This window comes from Cololabis saira, chromosome 9, assembly GCF_033807715.1.
Source record: "Cololabis saira isolate AMF1-May2022 chromosome 9, fColSai1.1, whole genome shotgun sequence".
In the NCBI taxonomy this organism is placed as follows: Eukaryota; Metazoa; Chordata; class Actinopteri; order Beloniformes; family Belonidae; genus Cololabis; species Cololabis saira.
The window spans coordinates 29,062,626-29,083,560 of NC_084595.1; the positions used below are offsets into that span (position 1 = coordinate 29,062,626).

At 38.5% G+C, this 20,935-nt stretch overlaps 1 protein-coding gene across 1 annotated transcript in view; it reads left to right on the top strand.

The window, feature by feature from the left end:
* The first annotated feature begins 536 nt into the window (after window positions 1-536).
* acacb (acetyl-CoA carboxylase beta) overlaps window positions 537-20,935 on the top strand; it is a 29,507-nt gene continuing 9,108 nt past the window's right edge. The window contains exons 1-34 of the mRNA XM_061729114.1: window positions 537-555; window positions 984-1,010; window positions 2,921-3,467; window positions 8,652-8,784; window positions 8,899-9,037; window positions 9,299-9,408; window positions 9,534-9,615; window positions 9,695-9,793; window positions 9,904-10,013; window positions 10,103-10,213; window positions 10,314-10,523; window positions 10,619-10,789; window positions 10,880-11,041; window positions 11,124-11,287; window positions 11,588-11,738; window positions 11,829-11,932; window positions 12,024-12,105; window positions 12,191-12,336; window positions 12,417-12,567; window positions 12,665-12,799; window positions 12,955-13,101; window positions 13,199-13,387; window positions 13,459-13,559; window positions 13,738-13,826; window positions 13,907-14,031; window positions 14,128-14,241; window positions 14,379-14,492; window positions 14,583-14,672; window positions 14,765-14,883; window positions 15,385-15,408; window positions 18,096-18,236; window positions 18,356-18,455; window positions 18,550-18,657; window positions 18,745-18,801. Of these exons, the coding sequence (XP_061585098.1) occupies window positions 2,941-3,467; window positions 8,652-8,784; window positions 8,899-9,037; window positions 9,299-9,408; window positions 9,534-9,615; window positions 9,695-9,793; window positions 9,904-10,013; window positions 10,103-10,213; window positions 10,314-10,523; window positions 10,619-10,789; window positions 10,880-11,041; window positions 11,124-11,287; window positions 11,588-11,738; window positions 11,829-11,932; window positions 12,024-12,105; window positions 12,191-12,336; window positions 12,417-12,567; window positions 12,665-12,799; window positions 12,955-13,101; window positions 13,199-13,387; window positions 13,459-13,559; window positions 13,738-13,826; window positions 13,907-14,031; window positions 14,128-14,241; window positions 14,379-14,492; window positions 14,583-14,672; window positions 14,765-14,883; window positions 15,385-15,408; window positions 18,096-18,236; window positions 18,356-18,455; window positions 18,550-18,657; window positions 18,745-18,801 (4,305 nt within the window). The 5' untranslated portion in view covers window positions 537-555; window positions 984-1,010; window positions 2,921-2,940. The remainder of the gene's footprint in view (window positions 556-983; window positions 1,011-2,920; window positions 3,468-8,651; window positions 8,785-8,898; window positions 9,038-9,298; window positions 9,409-9,533; window positions 9,616-9,694; window positions 9,794-9,903; window positions 10,014-10,102; window positions 10,214-10,313; window positions 10,524-10,618; window positions 10,790-10,879; window positions 11,042-11,123; window positions 11,288-11,587; window positions 11,739-11,828; window positions 11,933-12,023; window positions 12,106-12,190; window positions 12,337-12,416; window positions 12,568-12,664; window positions 12,800-12,954; window positions 13,102-13,198; window positions 13,388-13,458; window positions 13,560-13,737; window positions 13,827-13,906; window positions 14,032-14,127; window positions 14,242-14,378; window positions 14,493-14,582; window positions 14,673-14,764; window positions 14,884-15,384; window positions 15,409-18,095; window positions 18,237-18,355; window positions 18,456-18,549; window positions 18,658-18,744; window positions 18,802-20,935) is intronic.

Consider the following 20,935-nt stretch of genomic DNA (forward strand, 5'->3'; position numbering starts at 1 on the left):
TTATTATTATTATTATTATTATTATTATTATTATTATTATTATTATTATTTTGTGTAACCTCATGATACTTCATTTGTTCTTTTTGCATATTCCATTATGTTAAAAGGTGGGCAAAATAAGCTTTATGCTTCAAGCCCAGACCTTTTCGGTCAAAATAATTACAATGTTGACCAGGGAAAAAAACCTGTAGATGTTTGTTATCTTGCTTGTTGATTTTTATGCTTGTGATTGACCGAAATAAAGATGAACTAACTAACTAACATATTACTGTTTTGAGTATTTAATCTAGTATCAAACTAATTATCAAAATTTTAATTGAACTCAACAGCTGGAAAATATAAATCATGAAAAAGATTGCAGATGAAAGTTCTTCTCTTTCCTCCATCTTTGTGTGATCTTTGTCCCTGTCCCTGGGAGGAGCATGGATGTATTATATTAACGGGGAGGAGTGTGGAAGTCCCTCCTCCTCCTCCAGGGACATGTTTACTATCGCTCCAGGCGGAAGGAGGTGTGTGGACGGCCGTGGGAGGATGACAGGACTGTTGCTGCTGCTGGTAGGTGGTTTTCACATTTGCTGCTGCAGCCGGCTTGGAAACGACTAACACAACGAAGGTGTTACCAGCGGTGCATTTAAAGCGGATTATGACTCCTTCTCACCCTCCATGTCACATAGAAAAAGTAATTCCAAGTCATAACCTGTTTTAATGGACACAACTTGACCTTTAAAAACAGCCCTAATATAATATAATGTTGATACAGTTTTTGTTGACATGTAACAGAGTATTGATCCTCTGAAAGTTATTTCTTTCTTTCTTTTGTTAATACTCTTGAGAGATTTGATACATTTGTGGATTTGCGTGATCAATTTCAGTTTCCTGCTTATATGTCTGTGACATTTTGTGTGCATTTGCCTGAGAGTTGAAGTGCACATGGGCATTCAGTCATTTCTCATTAACTTCATATTCTCCTTTGTTTGCCAAAGGAATCTCACTGGTGTCAAACAGTGGAAGTATAGCCTATATGGCTTTATTTTCACACTTATTAACATATGACGTTTGAAACAGATAGATCGGTAGATGGATACTTGATTAATCCAGAGGGAAAAAAACTAAGGTTAAATAATTTATTTTTAAAAGTTCTTTGCATGGTGAAAAATTATGGCTCAAATTGCCTCCACTGGACAAATAATTGCTTGTATCTCTTCCATGTGCATGGCGTGTTAATAGATATTTGTTTTTACTTTGACATTTACTTATAGACTGGCATAAGAAATCCATACATGTTTCGCCTAAAGTGCAGAGTAATACCTCCTTCATGTAGGTTTCTGTACTTTGATATAGGTTGTTAATATTTGTCCACACTGGCTGTGAGGATGTTTGCTCCTTCCCTTCAGTTTAGCTTGTCCTCTTTCCCTTAGTGTTGACCTTTAGCCCATATCTCCAAGCCCCACCTGTCTCTGATGTCAGCTGGTCCAGCAGCCTGTTTACAGGACCCTGTCTGGGAAACGTCTCCTGCCAGGTCGTGCTGGCTCAGTGAGCTGCATATCTCTGCTAATTATAAAAAAACTAAAACTGTGCTAATTTATATAATTATTCATATGAACTGCACTAATAGCAAAATGTAATCTGATCTTTATCTCAATTTATCCTGAGTTCTTGTGTTTCAAGAGGGAAGATCACCTTCACACAAAGATATTCAGAATATAATAGTAAAAGCATACAGTTGCTACACAGAATCATGTTTTGTCAGTTTAGTTTACTGGAAGTCAGAACAAGGACACAGCACATTACAGCTATAGACTAACCAATTCTGCATGTTTGAAGTCGATATTGATATTAGCTCATTTGCTTCTTTTTTTTTCTCTGTATTTTACCCACAAGTTTGCATTTTCTTATGTAGTCAGAGACATGCAGCGTACGATTGTTAAAGGTGCTCAAGGATTGAAAAACTGACTTTGAATAATTTCACGCATGAACTTTACAAGATCTGCTACCCAATTAATACCATGAGACTTGTAACAAAACATTCTTTTGTGAGTGTAAAACTTAATATTCTCATTCAATACTCTTATTGCTATTTAAAACATCATAGAAACGAGAACTGGAAATCTCCTTTATTCATTTATACACCAATTTAGTACACTGTTTCCAACTGAAACCATGAAAATGTTTGGGCACTAAAAGAAAAAAAATGCTTTTATTTGATAGGGACAATGCAGTAGACATAGAGTCAACAAATGAATCTGATGTGCTGCATATACAGCTAATTTTCAGTTTCTTTTAGTTGTAGCCAAACACTACAAAATAACATTTTCCCAAGGAAAAGCCATAGGAAAAGCCATAGACAGATAGTTAAGGCAGCTGTTTCCTCAATAAGCTTAAATGATAATTTTTAGGAACAGTGGACATCAAGTACACAAAGTTAGATTGCAAAAATAAATGAAAAAATGGAAATAAATACACACAAATAACAAATAACACACAAATAACACACAAATCTGTTGTCTTCAGTGCCCTATCCTACTGAGAAATTTCAGTCGGATAGAATCCCCCCTGCACGCACGCACACACACATCCCACCACCACACTGGGAATTCACCATCAGATGTTCAGAAACAAAAATCTGAATACCCTGATGAATTTTCATCCTCATGACTCTTGAATTTTAAATACAAATTTTGCCTACAAATATAAAAATATTTGTTTGTGGTGAAAATGTTTGAACTTGTGTTGCAGCCAGTAATGAGAGATATGCTGAAGAAATATGCATTTGTATAATAGTAATAATAGCAATGCACAGTTTTTCTGAATGTTAAAGGGAGGAAATGTATCCATCATTTTAGTTGCCTCACTTCAGATAAAAGAAATATTGCTGTCATGTGCCGCTTGAATGATTTTGTCCGCCCTCTTCTTGTTGCAGTCTCTGGAGGATGTCTGCGAATGCCTCTGTTTGCAGCTTTGGGATTGATCTTGTGGATTGTATTACTATTGTGGAGAATTAATACCAAGACAGCAGCAATGCCTTTAAAAGGAGAAGAAACTCCACCTCTCTGTGGCCTAGCTCCACTTGAGGAAGATGCATCCACTACTCGCACCCCTCCTCAAGCCAGCCAACATTCCCAGTTAACGGTGGCTGCAACTTCAACATGCAATGAGCCAAGCAACTTTCTGGCCAGTGATGGGTCTGCAAGTCTTGGAGTCAAAACAGTGGAGTGTGATCCATCACAGGCTTCCACTGAGGTCACAAAGAATCCCTGCAAAGCAAGAACACCGATGCTCAGCTCAGGGCCCGAGGAGAGGAAGCGTCTTAAATTCATTCTTGGTGCATCAGAGGATTACTCCTCAGACGATGAAGTTCTGACAACGAAACCTCCAAGCGGAGCATGTCAGTCACCAGTTTCCCTCATTAAATCTTCCACAGAGCAGACACCCCCCGAAGTGTCACCACCCAGCTCTTCAATCATCAAGTAAGCCTCTGCTTCTATTTAAATACATTTAGTGTCTGCTGATGAAAGTCAGGCATGATTTCGTCTCGCTGTCATGTGACTTCATATAGGTCAAAAGCTTTTGAAGCGCTAAAGCTTCTCACTTATTTCTAATGGCAGTCAAGACAAATAATGTAGGGTGGAGAGTTTGTCCGATGTAATTCTGTGGATGGCTGCTAAGGTGCTGTAATACACCTTCTCCGAGAGTTATCACCTGACTGCGTAGAGATGTGTTATTGTGTTCTGCCAAACATCTCAGCTCTATTATTGGAACAAGAGCTTCAGCCAGTGACTTTGAACACTGGAGGTGGTGTGACTTAGGTCACAACGCAGAAAACAATTCTCAAAAGGTTTTACTTTCTACTTTTCTACTCTACTTTTTGGAACACCGGCAAGATGGCATTCGGAATGGTAGAGAGGTCAGAGGAGTTATTTAGTGCACATCGTTTGATTTATGTAAAAGCTGTATGTGCTGGCACAACTTGTCGGATTAATCATGTGGTTGAGTAGGTAAGCAAATTCCTTCTGCAAGAATACTAGCATTAAAAGTGATTTCTTGTAGTTTACATTTTTCTAATAATGAAAAATAATTAATGTAAAATAAATGTGTGTATGCATGACGATGTTATCCTTCTGATACTGAAACATGATGACGGAATGCTTTGTTTAAGAGTTGAAGTGGAACAAAAATAGTATTGTATGTTTTGTGTATCACATATTTGAATCTTTTAGATTATTTTATGTGAATACACTAGGATTTGTGAATTTTTTTTTTGTTTCTTTAAGAATGAAGAAATAATTTCCAATGTCCTAGAACATAATGTAGGCTACTAGTCACACTTTGGCCATTGCACTTGCACAGCTGTTTTTAGTTGTAAAGACCTCAAAAGTAAATGTAAATCAGTTACAGCTGAAATCTACAAGTACAAATCAAATCTTCAAGGTTTGGAGCATCATTTTAACAGTAATTTAAAATGGAACGCTGTGATTTCTAATAATTTAGATATTTAAATACCAAATTAAACCCAAACAGAACAGAGACAAGATATCATTTAGCATGTGAAAATACAGGCTCATATTTATATTTATTTTCGAAAGCTGTACACAGAGTTATGTGTGTGTGTACATATCATTTGTGTGTATGTATGTATGTATATATATATATATATATATATATATATATATATATATATATATATATATATATATATATATATATTATATTATATTATATTATATTATATGGAATTGTTCATTGCAAAACTACTTGGTGACATGTTTGCTGATAAAAATGGCTACATGTCTGTAATGGTTTAATAATCTGAAATTTGCCCTCATTTCAGCAGAAATTCATGTTAGGAATAAAGGAAATGTTGCATATGAGCAGTACTTCCTAAAGCAAACAAGTATGTAGCCAACGACATATACATGTTTTCTTAATATTATTTCTTTTTTAATATAAATTACTATAATCAATGCCACTATGGTGGTATTCTGACTACCTTAAAGACAAACTTTAAGTTATTAGAAAACAGGATATTCACTCATCTCAAACCAGAATTCCTTTTACAAGCTTTGATGAGATGTATTTTACTATTATAATATTTAGAGCTTGCCCAATAGAGAATTTGTAAGATGATAGTGATATTTAGTGATGTAAAACACTTCAAAAAAAAAAAACATAAACAGATGTCTCTACCATTTGTCCAATTTATGAGTCACTAATACATATAACAGTGAAGTTTAAATTAAACTTATTTTATTTTCATGACAAATATAAGTTGGAACACCAAAATATAAAAGTCCTGTTTGTGTAAAGTTTTTAAACCGTGTTTTTTGCTGCAGATTGCCCACTGTTGGACAAAATGCAACGTTAACATTTCTGGCTATAGGATGTTTTTGTTTTTTTGCTTCTCATCTTTCTTTTTTAAATTTGAATTTAAATGATATTGCTGCATTGATACTGATAAACTGGTAGTTTGGTAATATTGCAATTAGGGAATACTTTAATTTAGGCCTTCCAGTAGATTTAATGATTTTATTGTACTCTTTCATCATCATTTAAAAAAAAAGAAATAAAAACAAAGGAGATTTTTGTGGATTCAAGCTTTGGATTTTGACTATCTCTGCTTTTCATTTTGAAACTAGACACATGGAGTCATGGAAAGCTCTGATAAAAGGCATACAAACAGTGAAATTTAACAAGTTTTATCCTTTACTTTTTAAAATTAAATAAACTAAAACAAATGAATAAATACATGACAATAATAATAATATATTGATAAAACATCATGCTACACCTAAGACAAGACCGTAACTCCAAATGACTACTGAAATAATAAATCAAGTGAAGACTTTTTTCATAGACTTACATACAGTTGGACTAATCAGACCTAAAGGCTGATTAGTGAATGGTGTTTACTGTTGTGATAACAAAGCTGTAAGAATCACTGAAAGGAAACAAGTAACAACATTGTTAGTACAGGTAGGTTTGCCTTAATTTCATGGCCTAGTGTTGTTTGTCAAAGCCAAGTAATCAGTAATGTTAAACACAGCCCAGAATATACCAGATCAACCCGTCAAATCTTAGAGTGGGCCGTATTAAATGTTCAATATAAGCAGTACTCGAGTTGTAAAAAAAAAATCAGGGGGGATGGTGGATTTTATCATATGGGGACAGATAATTTGTGCTGATTACAGATAATATAATATATTACAAATAATAGCACTGACCAAAACACCTGCAGAAATACTGCAGGAATGACATAGCAGCAGTTAAATGCAGCCTTCTGTAAGCTTTAAATATACACTGGGCTTACATCAAATACATCAAAACACAACAATAAAAAACAGTTTTCTGAACTTATCAATATAACTCTGTCCTTCACAGGATAAGTAAAATGGATCACTGCAAAAACTCAAAATCTTAACAAGAATATTTGTCTTATTTCTAGTTAAAATGTCTCATTTTAAATTTAACATTTTAAATTACAAATTACTCCTAAAAAGTACTCAATTACAGTAACGTGAGTAAATGTACTTTGTTACTTTCCACCCCTGCATTTATGACTGTCATGTAGCTCTTCAGAAACGAGTTTTCTCCTGTCTGTGATCCAGGGCAGCTCACATCTGTAAACATCCAGCTGTTTGCAGCGGATGTGAAGGTTTGCTGCCCGTGTGGGAGGAGTAACGCCTGAATTATGGTTCTGCGTTAAATCGACGCAGAGCCTACGCCGTAGGGCACGGTGTACCTACGGCGTAGGGTACGCGGCGACGCGCACCGTATGGTGCGTGTCGCCGCGTACTCTACGCCGTAGGCTCTGCGTTGGTGTAACGCGGAACCATAAACCAGCCTTAACGGAGCAGTCAGGAAGAGCGGTGCAGAGACTCAACAGTTGCTCATGTCTCATTACTAGTCGCACTGAGGCAGCAAAGCAACGTAGCACTACACAATAATGGTGTTCAATGGAGACAAATAACTTATTTCCTTATCTCCAAAGGTGAGTCCTGGAGAGAAAGTTGATGTCGCCGGTGTTTAGGTATGCGGACGGTAGCTTTATGTTATGGCAACCATAGACATACATACATGTCTACATGTCTATGATGGCAAGTGGTTAGTATTAAAAAGCGACGGAAAGTTGTCGCTGGGTTTTGAAAAAGGACCTTTTTATGGTTTCTGCAGAGGTTTGTGAGCGGTCAGCACTGTTTTGTGCAGAGCTGCGTGTTGAGGAAGCACCAACCAAACACCAGCAGGGTGGCAGGCAGGGTTTCTGCAAAAACACAACATGTTTTAGCACAAGCTTGGTTATAATTAGATTTTTATTGTTCATTAAAGCATGCTAATTTTTAAATGATCCCCTGGCCGATCATGCCTCTTGTCCTGGATAAAGAGCAGACAGGAGAAGACACAGATCCAGATAGGCTTATCAGCCACTAGTTAAGTTGCTTGTATTTCCTCACTGAGCTGTACAGTACAACAGTTAAAGTTCACACTTCACAGACAAAACTGCACTCCAGCTTTGCAGTGATACTCACTGACACAGGCGTTTATATTCAAGGAAACTGAAGCAGATAAACAAGACTGGAGGGATCTAATTATTATGGTACGTACTTGAAATGTTCAGGGTTTGACTTTCAGTCAAGTTGTGTATTTCCAAATATGGAAAAATATTTAGCCTGTTTGGTCCTTATCAGTGTTCCAGCGTGTTGTAATACTGCTGGTGTGGATGTGCTGTGCCATGATTTCAAAAGGCAGTTTTCAACGGTTACTCCTCCACTTTTGAAGGAATCAATATGGAATCAGAACCTGATTAAACGATCCATAAATTTTCATGCATCGATGTAAGTAATAATAAAATAATAAAAATAAAGGCAATAAGTGACACTGCAGACACTGCTACTGGGACACCTGGAATAATATATTGCTTATTTTATCTATGTAATGTTGAAAAATAATTTTTAATTGTGGATTTTAAAGGGTTATTCCCAATTAATAACATAGTGTTTCAAAGTAATCTCATCATAGGAAGGGAAATAATAAACAATAATAACATAACAAGTTGATGTCAAACTGATTGTATATCAATGCTGTTTTTTTTGTTGTTGTCAAAACTAAAATATTTCATCAGCTACACATGTGCAATCTCCTGGAAAAGCTAGAACCTGTAATAAAGAGAGTCTGCTTAAATGCATCATCCTGTGAAAAGGTTTATTTATTTTTATTGACTCTACAATCTTAATCGTTAGATTTAAAAGACATAACAGCAGATTTGGCTTAGTTTCTTTTGCCAGTAGTTTGTTAAGAAGTTTATTTTTAAAGACAATGTCACAAATAAAGGGGCTTTGTTGTCTCTTTGACTGTTACACGCTGAGGCTGAACTTTGGATTTTGATTATCAGAGTCATAATTCACTTACTGATGTCATTTGATCTGCAAACAACCTCTGGTTGACACTGTTGCAGGGGTGTTTCCCTCATTAGTTTTAGAAAAACATTATGGTCTGATTCTATTGAGTTTGCTTTAGTCTGACATTATGGATAGTCATATGGAGCCTGGGATTTCTGTTGTTTTTTTTTGAATGGTTGTTGCATCTAGTTAACAAAACAGAATACAAAAAGAATACAAGCAGGGGATTGTGGATGACTAACCATGAGCTTTCCTCTCCAGGCCTAGCATGTCGGGTCTTCACTTGGTGAAAAAAGGACGTGAACACAGAAAGATGGATCTACAGAGGGACTTCACTGTGGCCTCCCCAGCTGAGTTCGTCACAAGATTCGGTGGCACCCGTGTTATAGAAAAGGTAGGAATAATAATCTCCCTTGTTTTTTGAATTCTTACCTCAGTGAATCAGCAACAGTTTTTGAGTTTTATATTTCTACTTGGGCTAAAGGAGTGCTTTTGACCTCTGTTGCAGGTGTTGATAGCTAATAATGGCATTGCAGCAGTGAAATGTATGCGGTCCATCCGCCGATGGTCCTATGAAATGTTTCGAAATGAGAGGACCATTCGCTTTGTGGTCATGGTAACCCCTGAAGACTTGAAAGCTAATGCAGGTAATTTTTTTTTAATCTTTATTTAATTTAATTTAATTTTATTTTATTTTATTTTATTTTATTTTATTTTATTTTATTTTATTTTATTTTATTTTATTTTATTTTATTTTATTTTATTTTATTTTATTTTATTTTATTTCTTGGCACTCATCGTCAAGAGCCTATCTGGCTTAAACCGAGAGAAAAACATTGGAAACTGCGAGGCAGCTGCCTGAAGTTTAAGTTCATGAAGTTTAATTTGTTTCACTCTTCGCTCTACAGAGTACATTAAAATGGCTGATCATTATGTGCCTGTGCCCGGTGGCTCCAACAATAACAACTATGCCAACGTAGAGCTGATTGTAGACATTGCAAAGAGAATACCAGTGCAGGTACATTTTGCAGTTTACCTGTTCTGTCTGGCTTGTAGCCTCTGGGTGAAGATTTTCCATCCTTCACATTTTTATGCCTGTTTAATAAACAACAGTCAAAATTGGTCATGTTTTGTTCTATCCAGGCTGTGTGGGCCGGTTGGGGCCATGCATCTGAAAATCCCAAACTGCCTGAACTCCTGAACAAAGCAGAGATAACATTCTTAGGTACAAACTCTTAAAACATTATTCTGCATTACCTTCACTTGGTTTGCCACATCTCATTATCAACTGACATCTCTCCCAGGGCCGTCCAGTAAAGCCATGTGGGCTTTAGGCGATAAGGTGGCTTCTTCTATTGTGGCCCAGAGTGCTGACATTCCTACGCTACCATGGAGCGGATCAGGTGACTCATCACATGGCCACATTGTATTTTGAGGTCCATGTCATTAGATACAGTATGCCATATGGGCATATTTGATGATGTGTGTTATGTGGTGCGTCATTGTCCTCCAGGCCTGAGAACCGAGTGGACTGAAGAGGACCAAAAAGGTGGCAAAATAATCAGCGTTCCTCCAGAGGTCTACACAAAAGGCTGTGTTCATGATGTAGAGGATGGTCTTGCAGTAAGCCTGTTATACCTCAACACATTTTTTTCTGATGTAATCAAATAAGTAGGTTTTGGTGAATGATATTATGTGTTGTTTCTTTTCAGGGAGCTGAAAGAATAGGTTATCCTGTCGTTATTAAGGCCTCAGAGGGTGGAGGTGGAAAGGGCATCCGAAAGGTTGAAAATTCAGAGGACTTTCCAGGTTTTTTTAGACAGGTTTGTGTTATCAAATGTAATGAAATTCCTATGAAATTTCTTAATTAACACCTTACATTTTGATACAGTTTTGAAAGTATTTTCTGTGTTCTGAGTCCAGGTTCAGGCAGAAGTACCTGGATCACCCATCTTCATCATGCAGCTGGCGCAACATGCCAGACACCTTGAGGTGCAGATACTAGCCGATGAGTATGGAAACGCTATCTCTTTATTTGGACGAGACTGTTCCATCCAGAGAAGGCACCAGAAGATCATAGAGGAGGCTCCCGCCACCATAGCTGACCTCTCAACACTTGAGCAAATGGAGGAGGTCAGTTTGTTTCACTGTATGTTTTTATTTCACTTGCATAACCTCTGCTCTGGTTGAGTCTGGTTTAGTCTCCCCTTCCTCTTTCACCAACATAGTATGCTGTGCGAATGGCCAAGATGGTGGGTTACGTAAGCGCTGGTACTGTGGAATATCTCTACTCGGAAGATGGTAGCTTCCACTTTCTGGAGCTGAATCCTCGTTTGCAGGTGGAACATCCTTGTACAGAGATGATCGGAGATGTCAATTTGCCAGCGGCCCAACTTCAGGTAAATCTCAGTCCGTTGTAGTGTATGATCACAATGTGAGATTGTTGCAAAGTGACGGTAAAAATTTTAACCTAGTATTTCTCGTGATAGATTGGAATGGGCATTCCCCTTTTTAGAATTAAGGACTTGCGATTGCTTTATGGAGAGACTCCATGGGGCGACGCCGCCATTAGCTTTGAGACTTCAAGTTACATTCCCAGTCCACGAGGACACGTAATAGCTGTTCGCATCACCAGTGAGAACCCTGATGAGGTACAGCTTTAGTTTATCAAGACTGAAAACACAAGGGTCTGAATTTGTATCACTAACTGGCTGTTTTTGCGCTTCCTCGCAGGGCTTCAAGCCCAGCTCCGGCACGGTGCAGGAACTGAACTTCCGCAGCAGTAAAAATGTCTGGGGCTATTTCAGCGTTGGGGCAACTGGTGGCCTCCATGAATTTGCAGATTCCCAGTTTGGACACTGTTTCTCATGGGGTGAAAACCGCGGAGAGGCCATTTCGTAAGCACTTTTTTATGCTGCCATGATCATTTGTGTTTATCTATTAAAGCTAACTGCTGTCTTGTTATCATGAAGCAACAGCCACTAATGCAACATCTGTTATATTGTAACTGCTTATGGTGGTGTAAAAGAAGAAAATGCAAAGGCATATTTGTATTATACAATCTTATAAGGCAATTATGTAATATCATTTTGTAGCTAATGCCAATATGGAAAATATCGAATAACGCTATAATCTTAACTAAATATGTTGTAGTAGGAGGCATTATTGTCAGTTGTCACGGGTCCTGTTTTCTCTAGGAACATGGTGGTAGCGATGAAGGAGCTCTCCATCAGAGGTGATTTCAGGACAACGGTTGAATACCTCATTAAGATACTAGAGACCGAAAGCTTCAGAAACAATGACATCCACACCGGCTGGTTGGATCATCTCATTGCAGAGAAAATTCAGGTTAGAGACTGAAACTCAGAAACAACAACTCATTCTGCAGTCAAGTGGTGGATTTGTATGCAGTTTCTTAGTTACATGTTCCTTCTGCAGGCAGAGAGACCAGATACCATGCTGGGTATTGTCTGTGGAGCTTTGCATGTTGCTGATTCCAGCTTCAGAAAGAGCATGTCAGACTACCTGCATTCTCTGGAAAGGTCAGTAGACACATTTCCATCTGAATTTTGTTTATCTACATGCCTCACTTTTAAAGTCAATGACTTTGAAAAACATTTTCTGCACCTGCAGAGGTCAGGTACTGCCTGCAGCCAGTTTGCTCAACTCCGTCAATGTGGACCTGATATACGAAGGAGTGAAATACTGCCTGAAGGTTTCTACTTTACTTAATTACTTAATATTCCCTGTTTTTCTCAATCTTCTTTTAGTCAATAAATAACCACTACTGTTGCCCCCAGGTTGCTCGACAATCCCCAACAACTTATGTCATCATGATGAATGGGTCCATCATTGAAATAGATGTCCACAGGTTGAGTGATGGCGGCCTCCTGCTATGCTACGATGGAAGCAGCCACATCACCTACATGAAGGAGGAAATAGACAGGCAAGAGCATGGCTGTGCAAAATCCAAGTTAGTCGTCTGACTTTGGGTTTACAGATGTCTTAATGATTTTAATCTTATAGGTACCGCATAGTTGTTGGCAACAAGACTTGTGTGTTTGAGAAGGAGAAGGATCCCACAGTGCTAAGGTCCCCCTCTGCTGGCAAACTGCTGCAGTACTTGGTTGAGGATGGAGGTCATATTGGTGCAGGAGAAACCTATGCAGAGATTGAGGTGACTTTGAACGGTTTTGATTACATGAACAATCACGTCTTTATCCTTGTTGCATCTGCTAGAATTTTCCAGTAATTTGACTGTGCTGTGGATTCAGGTGATGAAGATGGTGATGACGCTGACTGTCCAGCAGTCTGGTTGTATACACTTTGTGAAGAGGCCAGGGGCAGTTCTGGAGTCTGGCTGTGTCATGGCACACATAGACCTGGATGACCCTAGCAGTATACATAGGGTAAGTTAATCAAACAGACCGTACATTCCATTCTTATTTGTTCATTTATAACGCCCTAATGATAATTAAACGCTTACATGTCAGCTTAAAAGTGTCACATTGGCCCTGTATTTCTCAGCAAAGACCTTTCGTTGCACTTTTGTTTTTGGTTATAGGTGGAACTCTACACAGCTACGCTCCCACCCCAACAACCACTGCCCATGGTTGGGGAAAAGCTTCATCAGGTGTTTCACAGCATCCTCGACAACTTGGTTAATGTGATGGATGGGTACTGCCTCGGAGAGCCTTATTTCACCAGCAAGGTACAGATCAGCCCCTCTGCCATAACGGAATCCCACATTACACCAACTGATGGTTTCATTGATTGTCTGAGCATATTGGGGTTTGCAATCCCTGCAGCTGAAAGAATGGGTAGCCACCCTGATGAAAACTCTAAGAGATCCCTCTCTTCCCCTGCTGGAACTCCAAGAAATCATGACCAGCGTGGCCAGTCGTATTCCCCCTACTGTTGAGAAAGATATCCGCAAGGTCATGGCTCAGTACGCGAGCAACATCACCTCCGTCCTCTGCCAGTTCCCCAGCCAAAGGGTAAAAAGTGCAACAACAAAAAGTTATTTGACACTGTGATTGTGCCTAAGACATTCTTATTTGATTTTTAGATTGCAAACATTTTAGACAGCCATGCAGCAACACTTCAGAGGAAGGCTGACCGTGAGGTTTTCTTCATGAACACTCAAAGTATTGTACAGTTGGTACAGAGGTTAGTTTTTCATTTTGTTTTTCAGATTGTTTAGTATTGGAGATATATGGAGTCAGGTTTTTACAATTTACATTGTTGAAAATGGTCTTGGTGAAGGTTTTATAGCTAATGAATCCCTAAAATATATAAGTGTGACAGTAGTATAGTGTTTTGGCACGTTTGACTTCCTTCTCTTCAGATACCGCAGTGGAATTCGTGGTTACATGAAATCTGTGGTTCTTGACCTGCTGAAGCGATACCTCCAAGTAGAGATACAGTTTCAGCAAGGTAACCTTAAATGCAGCACTTTCTATGTAATACCTGGAGTATTGCTGTAGTTGAAACACTCTTCTATTTCCTTCAAACAGCCCACTATGATAAGTGTGTCATCAACCTGATGGAGCAGTTCAAACCGAACATGAGTCCCGTGCTCGACTCAATCTTCTCTCACGCGCAGGTGTCCAAGAAGAACGTCTTGGTCACAATGCTAATTGTAAGGCTGTTGCCCCCATAGACAAGCACATTCACCATTTTTACAATGTAAAGATAAGCACACTGTCTGAGATAAGTACACTGTCTCTTTGTGAAGGACCAGTTGTGTGGACGGGATCCCACCCTGGCAGACGAGCTCATGGCCATTCTGAATGAACTCACACAATTGAGCAAAATGGAGAACTCAAAGGTGGCTTTGAGAGCCAGACAGGTAAGATCACCCACCTCTCAGTTAGAGCTATGCTGTGTATATATATTTGCAATTATTATTTGATAATTAACTCCTCTGTTTAAATTACATTATTCTTTGTGTATGATTTGATAGATAATTTTGCAATTGTCTCACAGGTATTGATTGCCTCTCATCTGCCGTCATATGAACTAAGACACAACCAGGTGGAGTCCATTTTCCTGTCAGCCATTGATATGTATGGACACCAGTTTTGCCCAGAAAACTTGAAGGTTAGCCTTGCATAGAGGACTTTCATCACAACAATGTTCTTTCAATATCTTGATTATCAAATGATTGATATATTTTCTTTTTTGGTGTAGAAACTCATTCTCTCTGAAACCTCAATTTTTGACGTTTTGCCCAACTTCTTCTACCACTCCAATCAAGTGGTGTGCATGGCTGCCTTGGAGGTATGTTCAGCGGATTCAGACGAAGGGATTTTTTTCTTATTTGCTTTTAATTTTGATCTGCTGATAAGTATGTGTTCTGTCTTGATCTTCAGGTGTATGTTCGCAGAGCTTACATTGCTTATGAGCTGAATAGCATTCAGCATCACCAGCTGCTGGATGGGGCGTGTGCCGTAGACTTCCAGTTTATGCTGCCGACATCGCATCCAAACAGGTGACGGGTTTCCCTCTGATGAAACTACAGCTGAAATCATGATGTAATGTGGATCTCGAGGTTGTTTTTAGTGACTGCTACGTCAAAATTTGAGGAGATGTAATAATTCTGCATAGCTTCAGGGGATTCGTTTTTAATTTCTTTTCCCATTACAAAATTCTACAATTTGAAGCGGTTTCTGAAAAAAGGCCAGGCCTGAAAAATTGAATCTGTCTTTCTGCCTTTTATAGTCATTTTTATGATGCGTACACTGACCTGATCAGTTAGGTTAAACTGATAAATAGTGAAGATGTACTCAATGGTGCTAGTGGAGAGCAGCCTATAAACTTCAACTGTAACTGCTTACGGCTAACTTTGAATGCAGAATGTTTTCTCCCACTCTGTCTTAATGTGAACTTTCCCAGCTACAATATAAAGTGCTTGAATCAAATCATGCACGAAGGTGGAGGTGTGGGTTGATCACCCACTGCTAATGTTCACCTGTCAATCATCTTATTTCAGAGGGAGCAGCGCTACTCTGAACAGGTAGAGTAAAGCTCCTCCCAACCAGCCAAAGCACCTCGCTGTCTGTACGTCTCACAATGCATGCTGAATGCACCTTGCTGCTTTTTCTTCCTGTTTATATACACACGCTTAAGGACTACTCTCACAAGTCCTTCCTAATTCACGTTAGAAGCAGACCTCTTCTTGCTTCTCTCTACCTGTAAAGCATTCCTGAGCTTTTTGAGAGGTATATCTCAGTGATTTCATGTTCTTCTGACAAACCTCAAGCCTGAGATTTCAACGATTGCTAGTGAATGGAGGAGCCCATTTTCTTGATTTGCAATTTCTCAGAACTTTTAAGGATCATCTGTGGATAATTACAATTGGTAATTCTTTCCTGTTTAAACTATGAAATCCATTAAACCTGCTGGGGATTCGACTTGGAGATGAGAGCCAGGCACATTCATCTTGGACTTGAACACCCATGACAACATTTAAATGAGACATTTGAACATTGAAATATGACAATGAAACAACACTTTGAAACAAAATCAGTATCAAATGATGGGAGCAGAGGATCAGCACGGGTATGAGGGAGAGGAGTGTTATCACATTCATGACAATACCATATGAAGTAGACTCTTTTTTTTACAATCTCCTTATTTAAGGTTTAAGGTAAAACACTAAAAGTCAATGGAGTAAACCTTTTAACGGTTACAAGGTTCAAGATTTAACCAACACATGTCAGTAAATTGATGAGTGCATTTAAAGCTTATTTTTCTTTAAATGAAATTGTTTAAATGAGGCACTATTATAAACCAGTTGATCTGGGTGCTGTCACAGACATGTTAACTTAACGTTTAACAATCACAAGAGAAGATCCCCAAGTGGAGAACAGCTCTCATTTAAAGCTTACTGCACTTACATGGGCACTCAGCAGGTACGGTATGTGTGGACTGAACAAATGGTTCTCAATATACAAACAATTCACATAGTTTTACTTATATGGGGAATCCTAAAGTAAAAGCAGATAAATGAATCCCAACATGGTAGATGGAACTGTTTTGTATTGTTTCTCTGGACTGAACATGACTTGGGACTCAAGACCAGACACTTGCATAACAATGACTTTGTGGCACATCGGCTGTCAAGAGTTAGACGTGAGGCTTTTCCTACTTCGTGTTCTTTGTTGAAGAAGCCCCTTTCACACAGCTCTTGTGTTCTGTCTCGTTGTGTGTGTATGACCATAAGATGGTACAGCAGGACATTTTTGTCATGCCTCTGTTCTTTCTCTGGAAGCAGTAACCGATTAAAACAGACTGGAAATAGCTCTGTGTGTAAGTGCGAGCTGGCATTGCAGAATATCCTGCTCTTATTAGCACTCATACCAGTCCACAATGCCAGAAACCTCCATCAATCAAGTAATTAATCAAACATTTATCTAAACAGAAGAGCACATTGAGATTTAAAATCTCTTTTTACATGAGTCTTGGCCAAGAGGCAGCAGACTCCAGGCACAAACGTGTAACGTACGTTAAAACATTTGCACAAAATATCAAGGATGTTGTGGAAAAACCCATCAAATGCTCTTTAATGTGTTCTTTCCAACTAGATGAATAACTGGAGTGAAGCTGAGTGTCTATGTTACCAAGAATAAGACTTGAGAAATGATCCAGATTTTAGTAGATTGTAAACAATTGCATGCAAAAGGGTCAAAACATACATGAGGTGTCTCGATGCAGAACGACAATGAAACAAAGGCAGCATACTGATTTTAAGGCACAAAGGATGATTCATTCTTATGATTTGAGTAGACAAAAACATCTTTAAGGTCAGTGTTAATCTTTTTTGAGCAGACTACCAGTCTGTACACTTGGCTGTTGTTTTGCTGCTATCAGCAGCTTAGGTTTAATCAAGTAGCCAAGGCTAAATTTTCTATCACATATTCATACTTTTTTTCATATATCTACACCACAGAGGCAAAGGGTGTTGCAAAGTTCATAGAATCCCTATGAAGATGCAACACAACTTACCTCTGTGGCCAATAGATAAGCCAAACATCAACCCCAGAAGTGACAGATGTCTGTAAAAGACTTACTAGCAACTAACTACTCTTTCCATGGGTAAAACCCTTTATTAAGGGGAAGAAAAAAAAGAATCCATTAAACTACAAAAATAAAGGAATAATTGTGAAAACAAAAACACATCATAGTTCATCTTCTGAGCTGTGTTCAGAACAGATCGGATCTGCCTGCCAGTTTATATCCAGAAGGGAAGTTGCTGGGGCAGTAAAAAGATTTGGAGCCATCGGTGAAATTAACTGCTCTCGTAATCATGGAACATACACATGGAATCACAAAGCAGAACAAAATGCAAATCATACAGGTCATAGTAAAAAAATGGAAGGCACAGTTTCAGCATCACAGAACACCAGAAGCCTGACATCAACCACTGCCACACAATAACGATTGGTATGATAAAAACAACATATCAATCAAACCCGTCAGGAATGATTCATTGAGAAAAGGTGCTATTCCACCTCCGTTCTGTCTGTGAGAATTCCCAAAATCAAACAGCAGCGTCTTCACAAGGATGCCTGTTTTGCTGTGTGTAAGGGGCTACAAGTATGAACAAGAAGACTTGCTTTAATTGCACTCTATAGGAATCTATGTTTTCGCTGCAGTCCTTCCTCTCCAAGAGATCCTTCACTGGTCCTGTTTCTTATTCAGGCTTGCTGTGCCAGTGAGTGGATCAGGCCAGGGTAAGATAAATCGGCAGGGCAGTGAGCTCTTCATGGATGGAGCCTTCTCTCCACCCTGCCAGCGCATGGGAGCCATGGTGGCGTTCCAGTGTTTCGACGACTTCAGAAGGTCACTTTTATCAAGTTGATTATTTTATTCTTTTGCCTATTTAGTTGTGGGAAACATAATGTATGTAGTTTAAAGTAAAAAAAAAAAAGTTACAGTATTTGTATTGTTTTCTTTTACAGGGATTTTGATGAAGTTCTGTCAAGTTTTGCAGAGACGCTCTCGGGGGGTCCTTCATTCTTAGAGTCCTGCTCAAGTTTATATGAGGAGGAGAACATCAAGGTGGGGCTTTTGCTGTGTAAAGTTTTAACAATTCAAAGAGGCTGTCTTTCATCAGGGTCTCAGCAGTCACAGTCAGTCATGTTGTCCTTTACAGAACACCAGGGAGAACCCAATCCACATCATCAATGTGTCCATAAAATCAGTAGACACTGAAGACGATAATTCCTTGGTCGAAGCTTTGACAGCTTTTGCTCAGTCAAAGGTGAACTACAAGATCTAAGATGATACAGTTTATATTTTTTAAACACATTTTTACATAACAATGCTGTTTTTATTTTCCTATCTGCAGAAGGATGTCCTCTTTGAGTACGGAATCAGGAGAATCACATTTTTGCTAGCACAGAAGGTACAAATGATCTATTAATCATATACCAATTATATATAAAAATTTAAACAATTTTTTGTGCTTTTACTGTTTTGAAATGAAAGAACTATTTCAAACTTAAATCCGGCCCTAGGCCCTTCACTGGATGGTAGTGAGTGTAATCTGTTGTTGGGGACCAAAATGGTGTTAATCAATGGATTTCTGAGTTAGAACAGAATGTATGAACATTATTTACATTAACAGCGTTATGGATTTAACATTAGCGCAGTGGGTAAGTTACAAAACTCAACACTGTCATTATGTGATATTGTGGGCAGGATCCATGCTGATGAACCAAAGTCATTCTGATCTTGTGTATAAAATGTGTATAAAAAGGTATGTTTTGTTCTTGCCGGCCAGACAGTTCAGGTCGCCACCATCTTGACTCTAAACAACTCGACTAACGAATGTCAGTTATATGACTGTCTGGACACGCAAAATAATATATATGACATTCAGTAATCTGTTGTTACAGAATAAAGATGGCGGCAAAGGAAACAGGACATTCCTGAACAAACAGTCCTTTTTTATATTTGTTTTGTACACTTATGCTCACACAGTTGAAAAATTACCTTGATTCATCTTTAGGGACCCTATCCACACTCCAAACCCCATGACCCTACGGAGGAATGAGTGGGTGTAGATGATGGATGGATGGATGTGCCTTTGCTGGAAATCATTTTTATTACTGTCTTGAAGTTACTAAAAAATATATATAGTCAGCTTTGAAGTTAAATGGTCCATTTGAATGTACAGGTGCTGGTCATATAATTAGAATGTCATGAAAAAGCTGATTTATTTCAGTAATTCCATTCAAAAGGTGATACTTGTAACGGTACATTTTATTCAAATGTTTATTTATTTTAATGTTGATGATTATAACTGACAACTAAAGAAAATCCCAAATTCAGTATCTCGGAAAATTAGAATATCATTTAAGGCCAATACAAAAAAAGGATTTTTAGAAAGGTTGGTCAACTGAAAAGTATGAGCATGTACAGTACTCAGTACTTAGTTGGTGTTCCTTTTGCCTGGATTACTACAGCAGTGCGGCGTGGCAATCAGGCGATCGGTGTGTGGCACTGCTCAGGTGTTATGAGAGCCCAGGTAGTGGACTTCAGCTCTTCTGCATTGTTAGGTTTTGTGTATCGCATCTTCCGCTTCACAATATAAGGTCATGCAAGTTTTCTGGCCAATTAAGAACAGGGATAACATGGTCCGTAAACCAAGTCCTGTTGCAAAATGAAATCTGTATCTCCATAAAGTTGGTCAGCAGCAGGGAGCATGAAGTGCTCTAAACTTGCTGGTAGACGGCTGTGTTGACCTTGGACCTCAGAAAACACAGTGGACCAACACCAGCAGATGACATGGCACCCCAAACCATCACTGACTGGAACCTTTACACTGGACGTCAAGCAATGTGGATTATGTGCCTCTCCTCTTTTCCTCCAAGGGAAATGCAAAATTTACTTTGATCAGATAACATAACTTTGAACCAATCAGCAGCAGTCCAGTCCAGGAATGCGACAGCTGAAACCCATGTCTTGCGTACGTCTGTGCGTGGTGGTTCTTGAAGCACTGACTCCAGCTGCTGTCCACATCTTGTGAATCCCCACCTTTTGTGTCTTGTCCTCCTTGTACAAGGTATCAATGGTCGTCTTATGGACAGATTGTGTAACCTACAGACCTAGACGAAGAGACCATTTAAAGGCCTTTGCATGTGTTTTGAGGTAATTAGCAGATTAGAGTGTGGCACCAGGTGCCTTTTCACAATATTCTAATTTTCTGAGATACTGAATTTGGGGTTTTCATTAGTTGTTGGTTATAATCATCAAAATGAAAAGAAATAAACACTTGAAATACCTCAGTCTGTGTGTAATAAATAAATGAATATAATATAAAAGTTTCACTTTTTGAATGGAATTACTGAAATAAATCAACTTTTTCATGTTATTCTAATTATGTAACCAGCACCTGTATTTTACTTGGGAAGTTCAGCTGTTCTTAGCCAGCTGGTAGTTCTTCATATAATTAAAAAAATAAATAAAAAAAGCAGCAGCAATTGACCTGTAAACTTAAAGTATTTTCTTAGATAATGAAATGATGTCTTTACCTT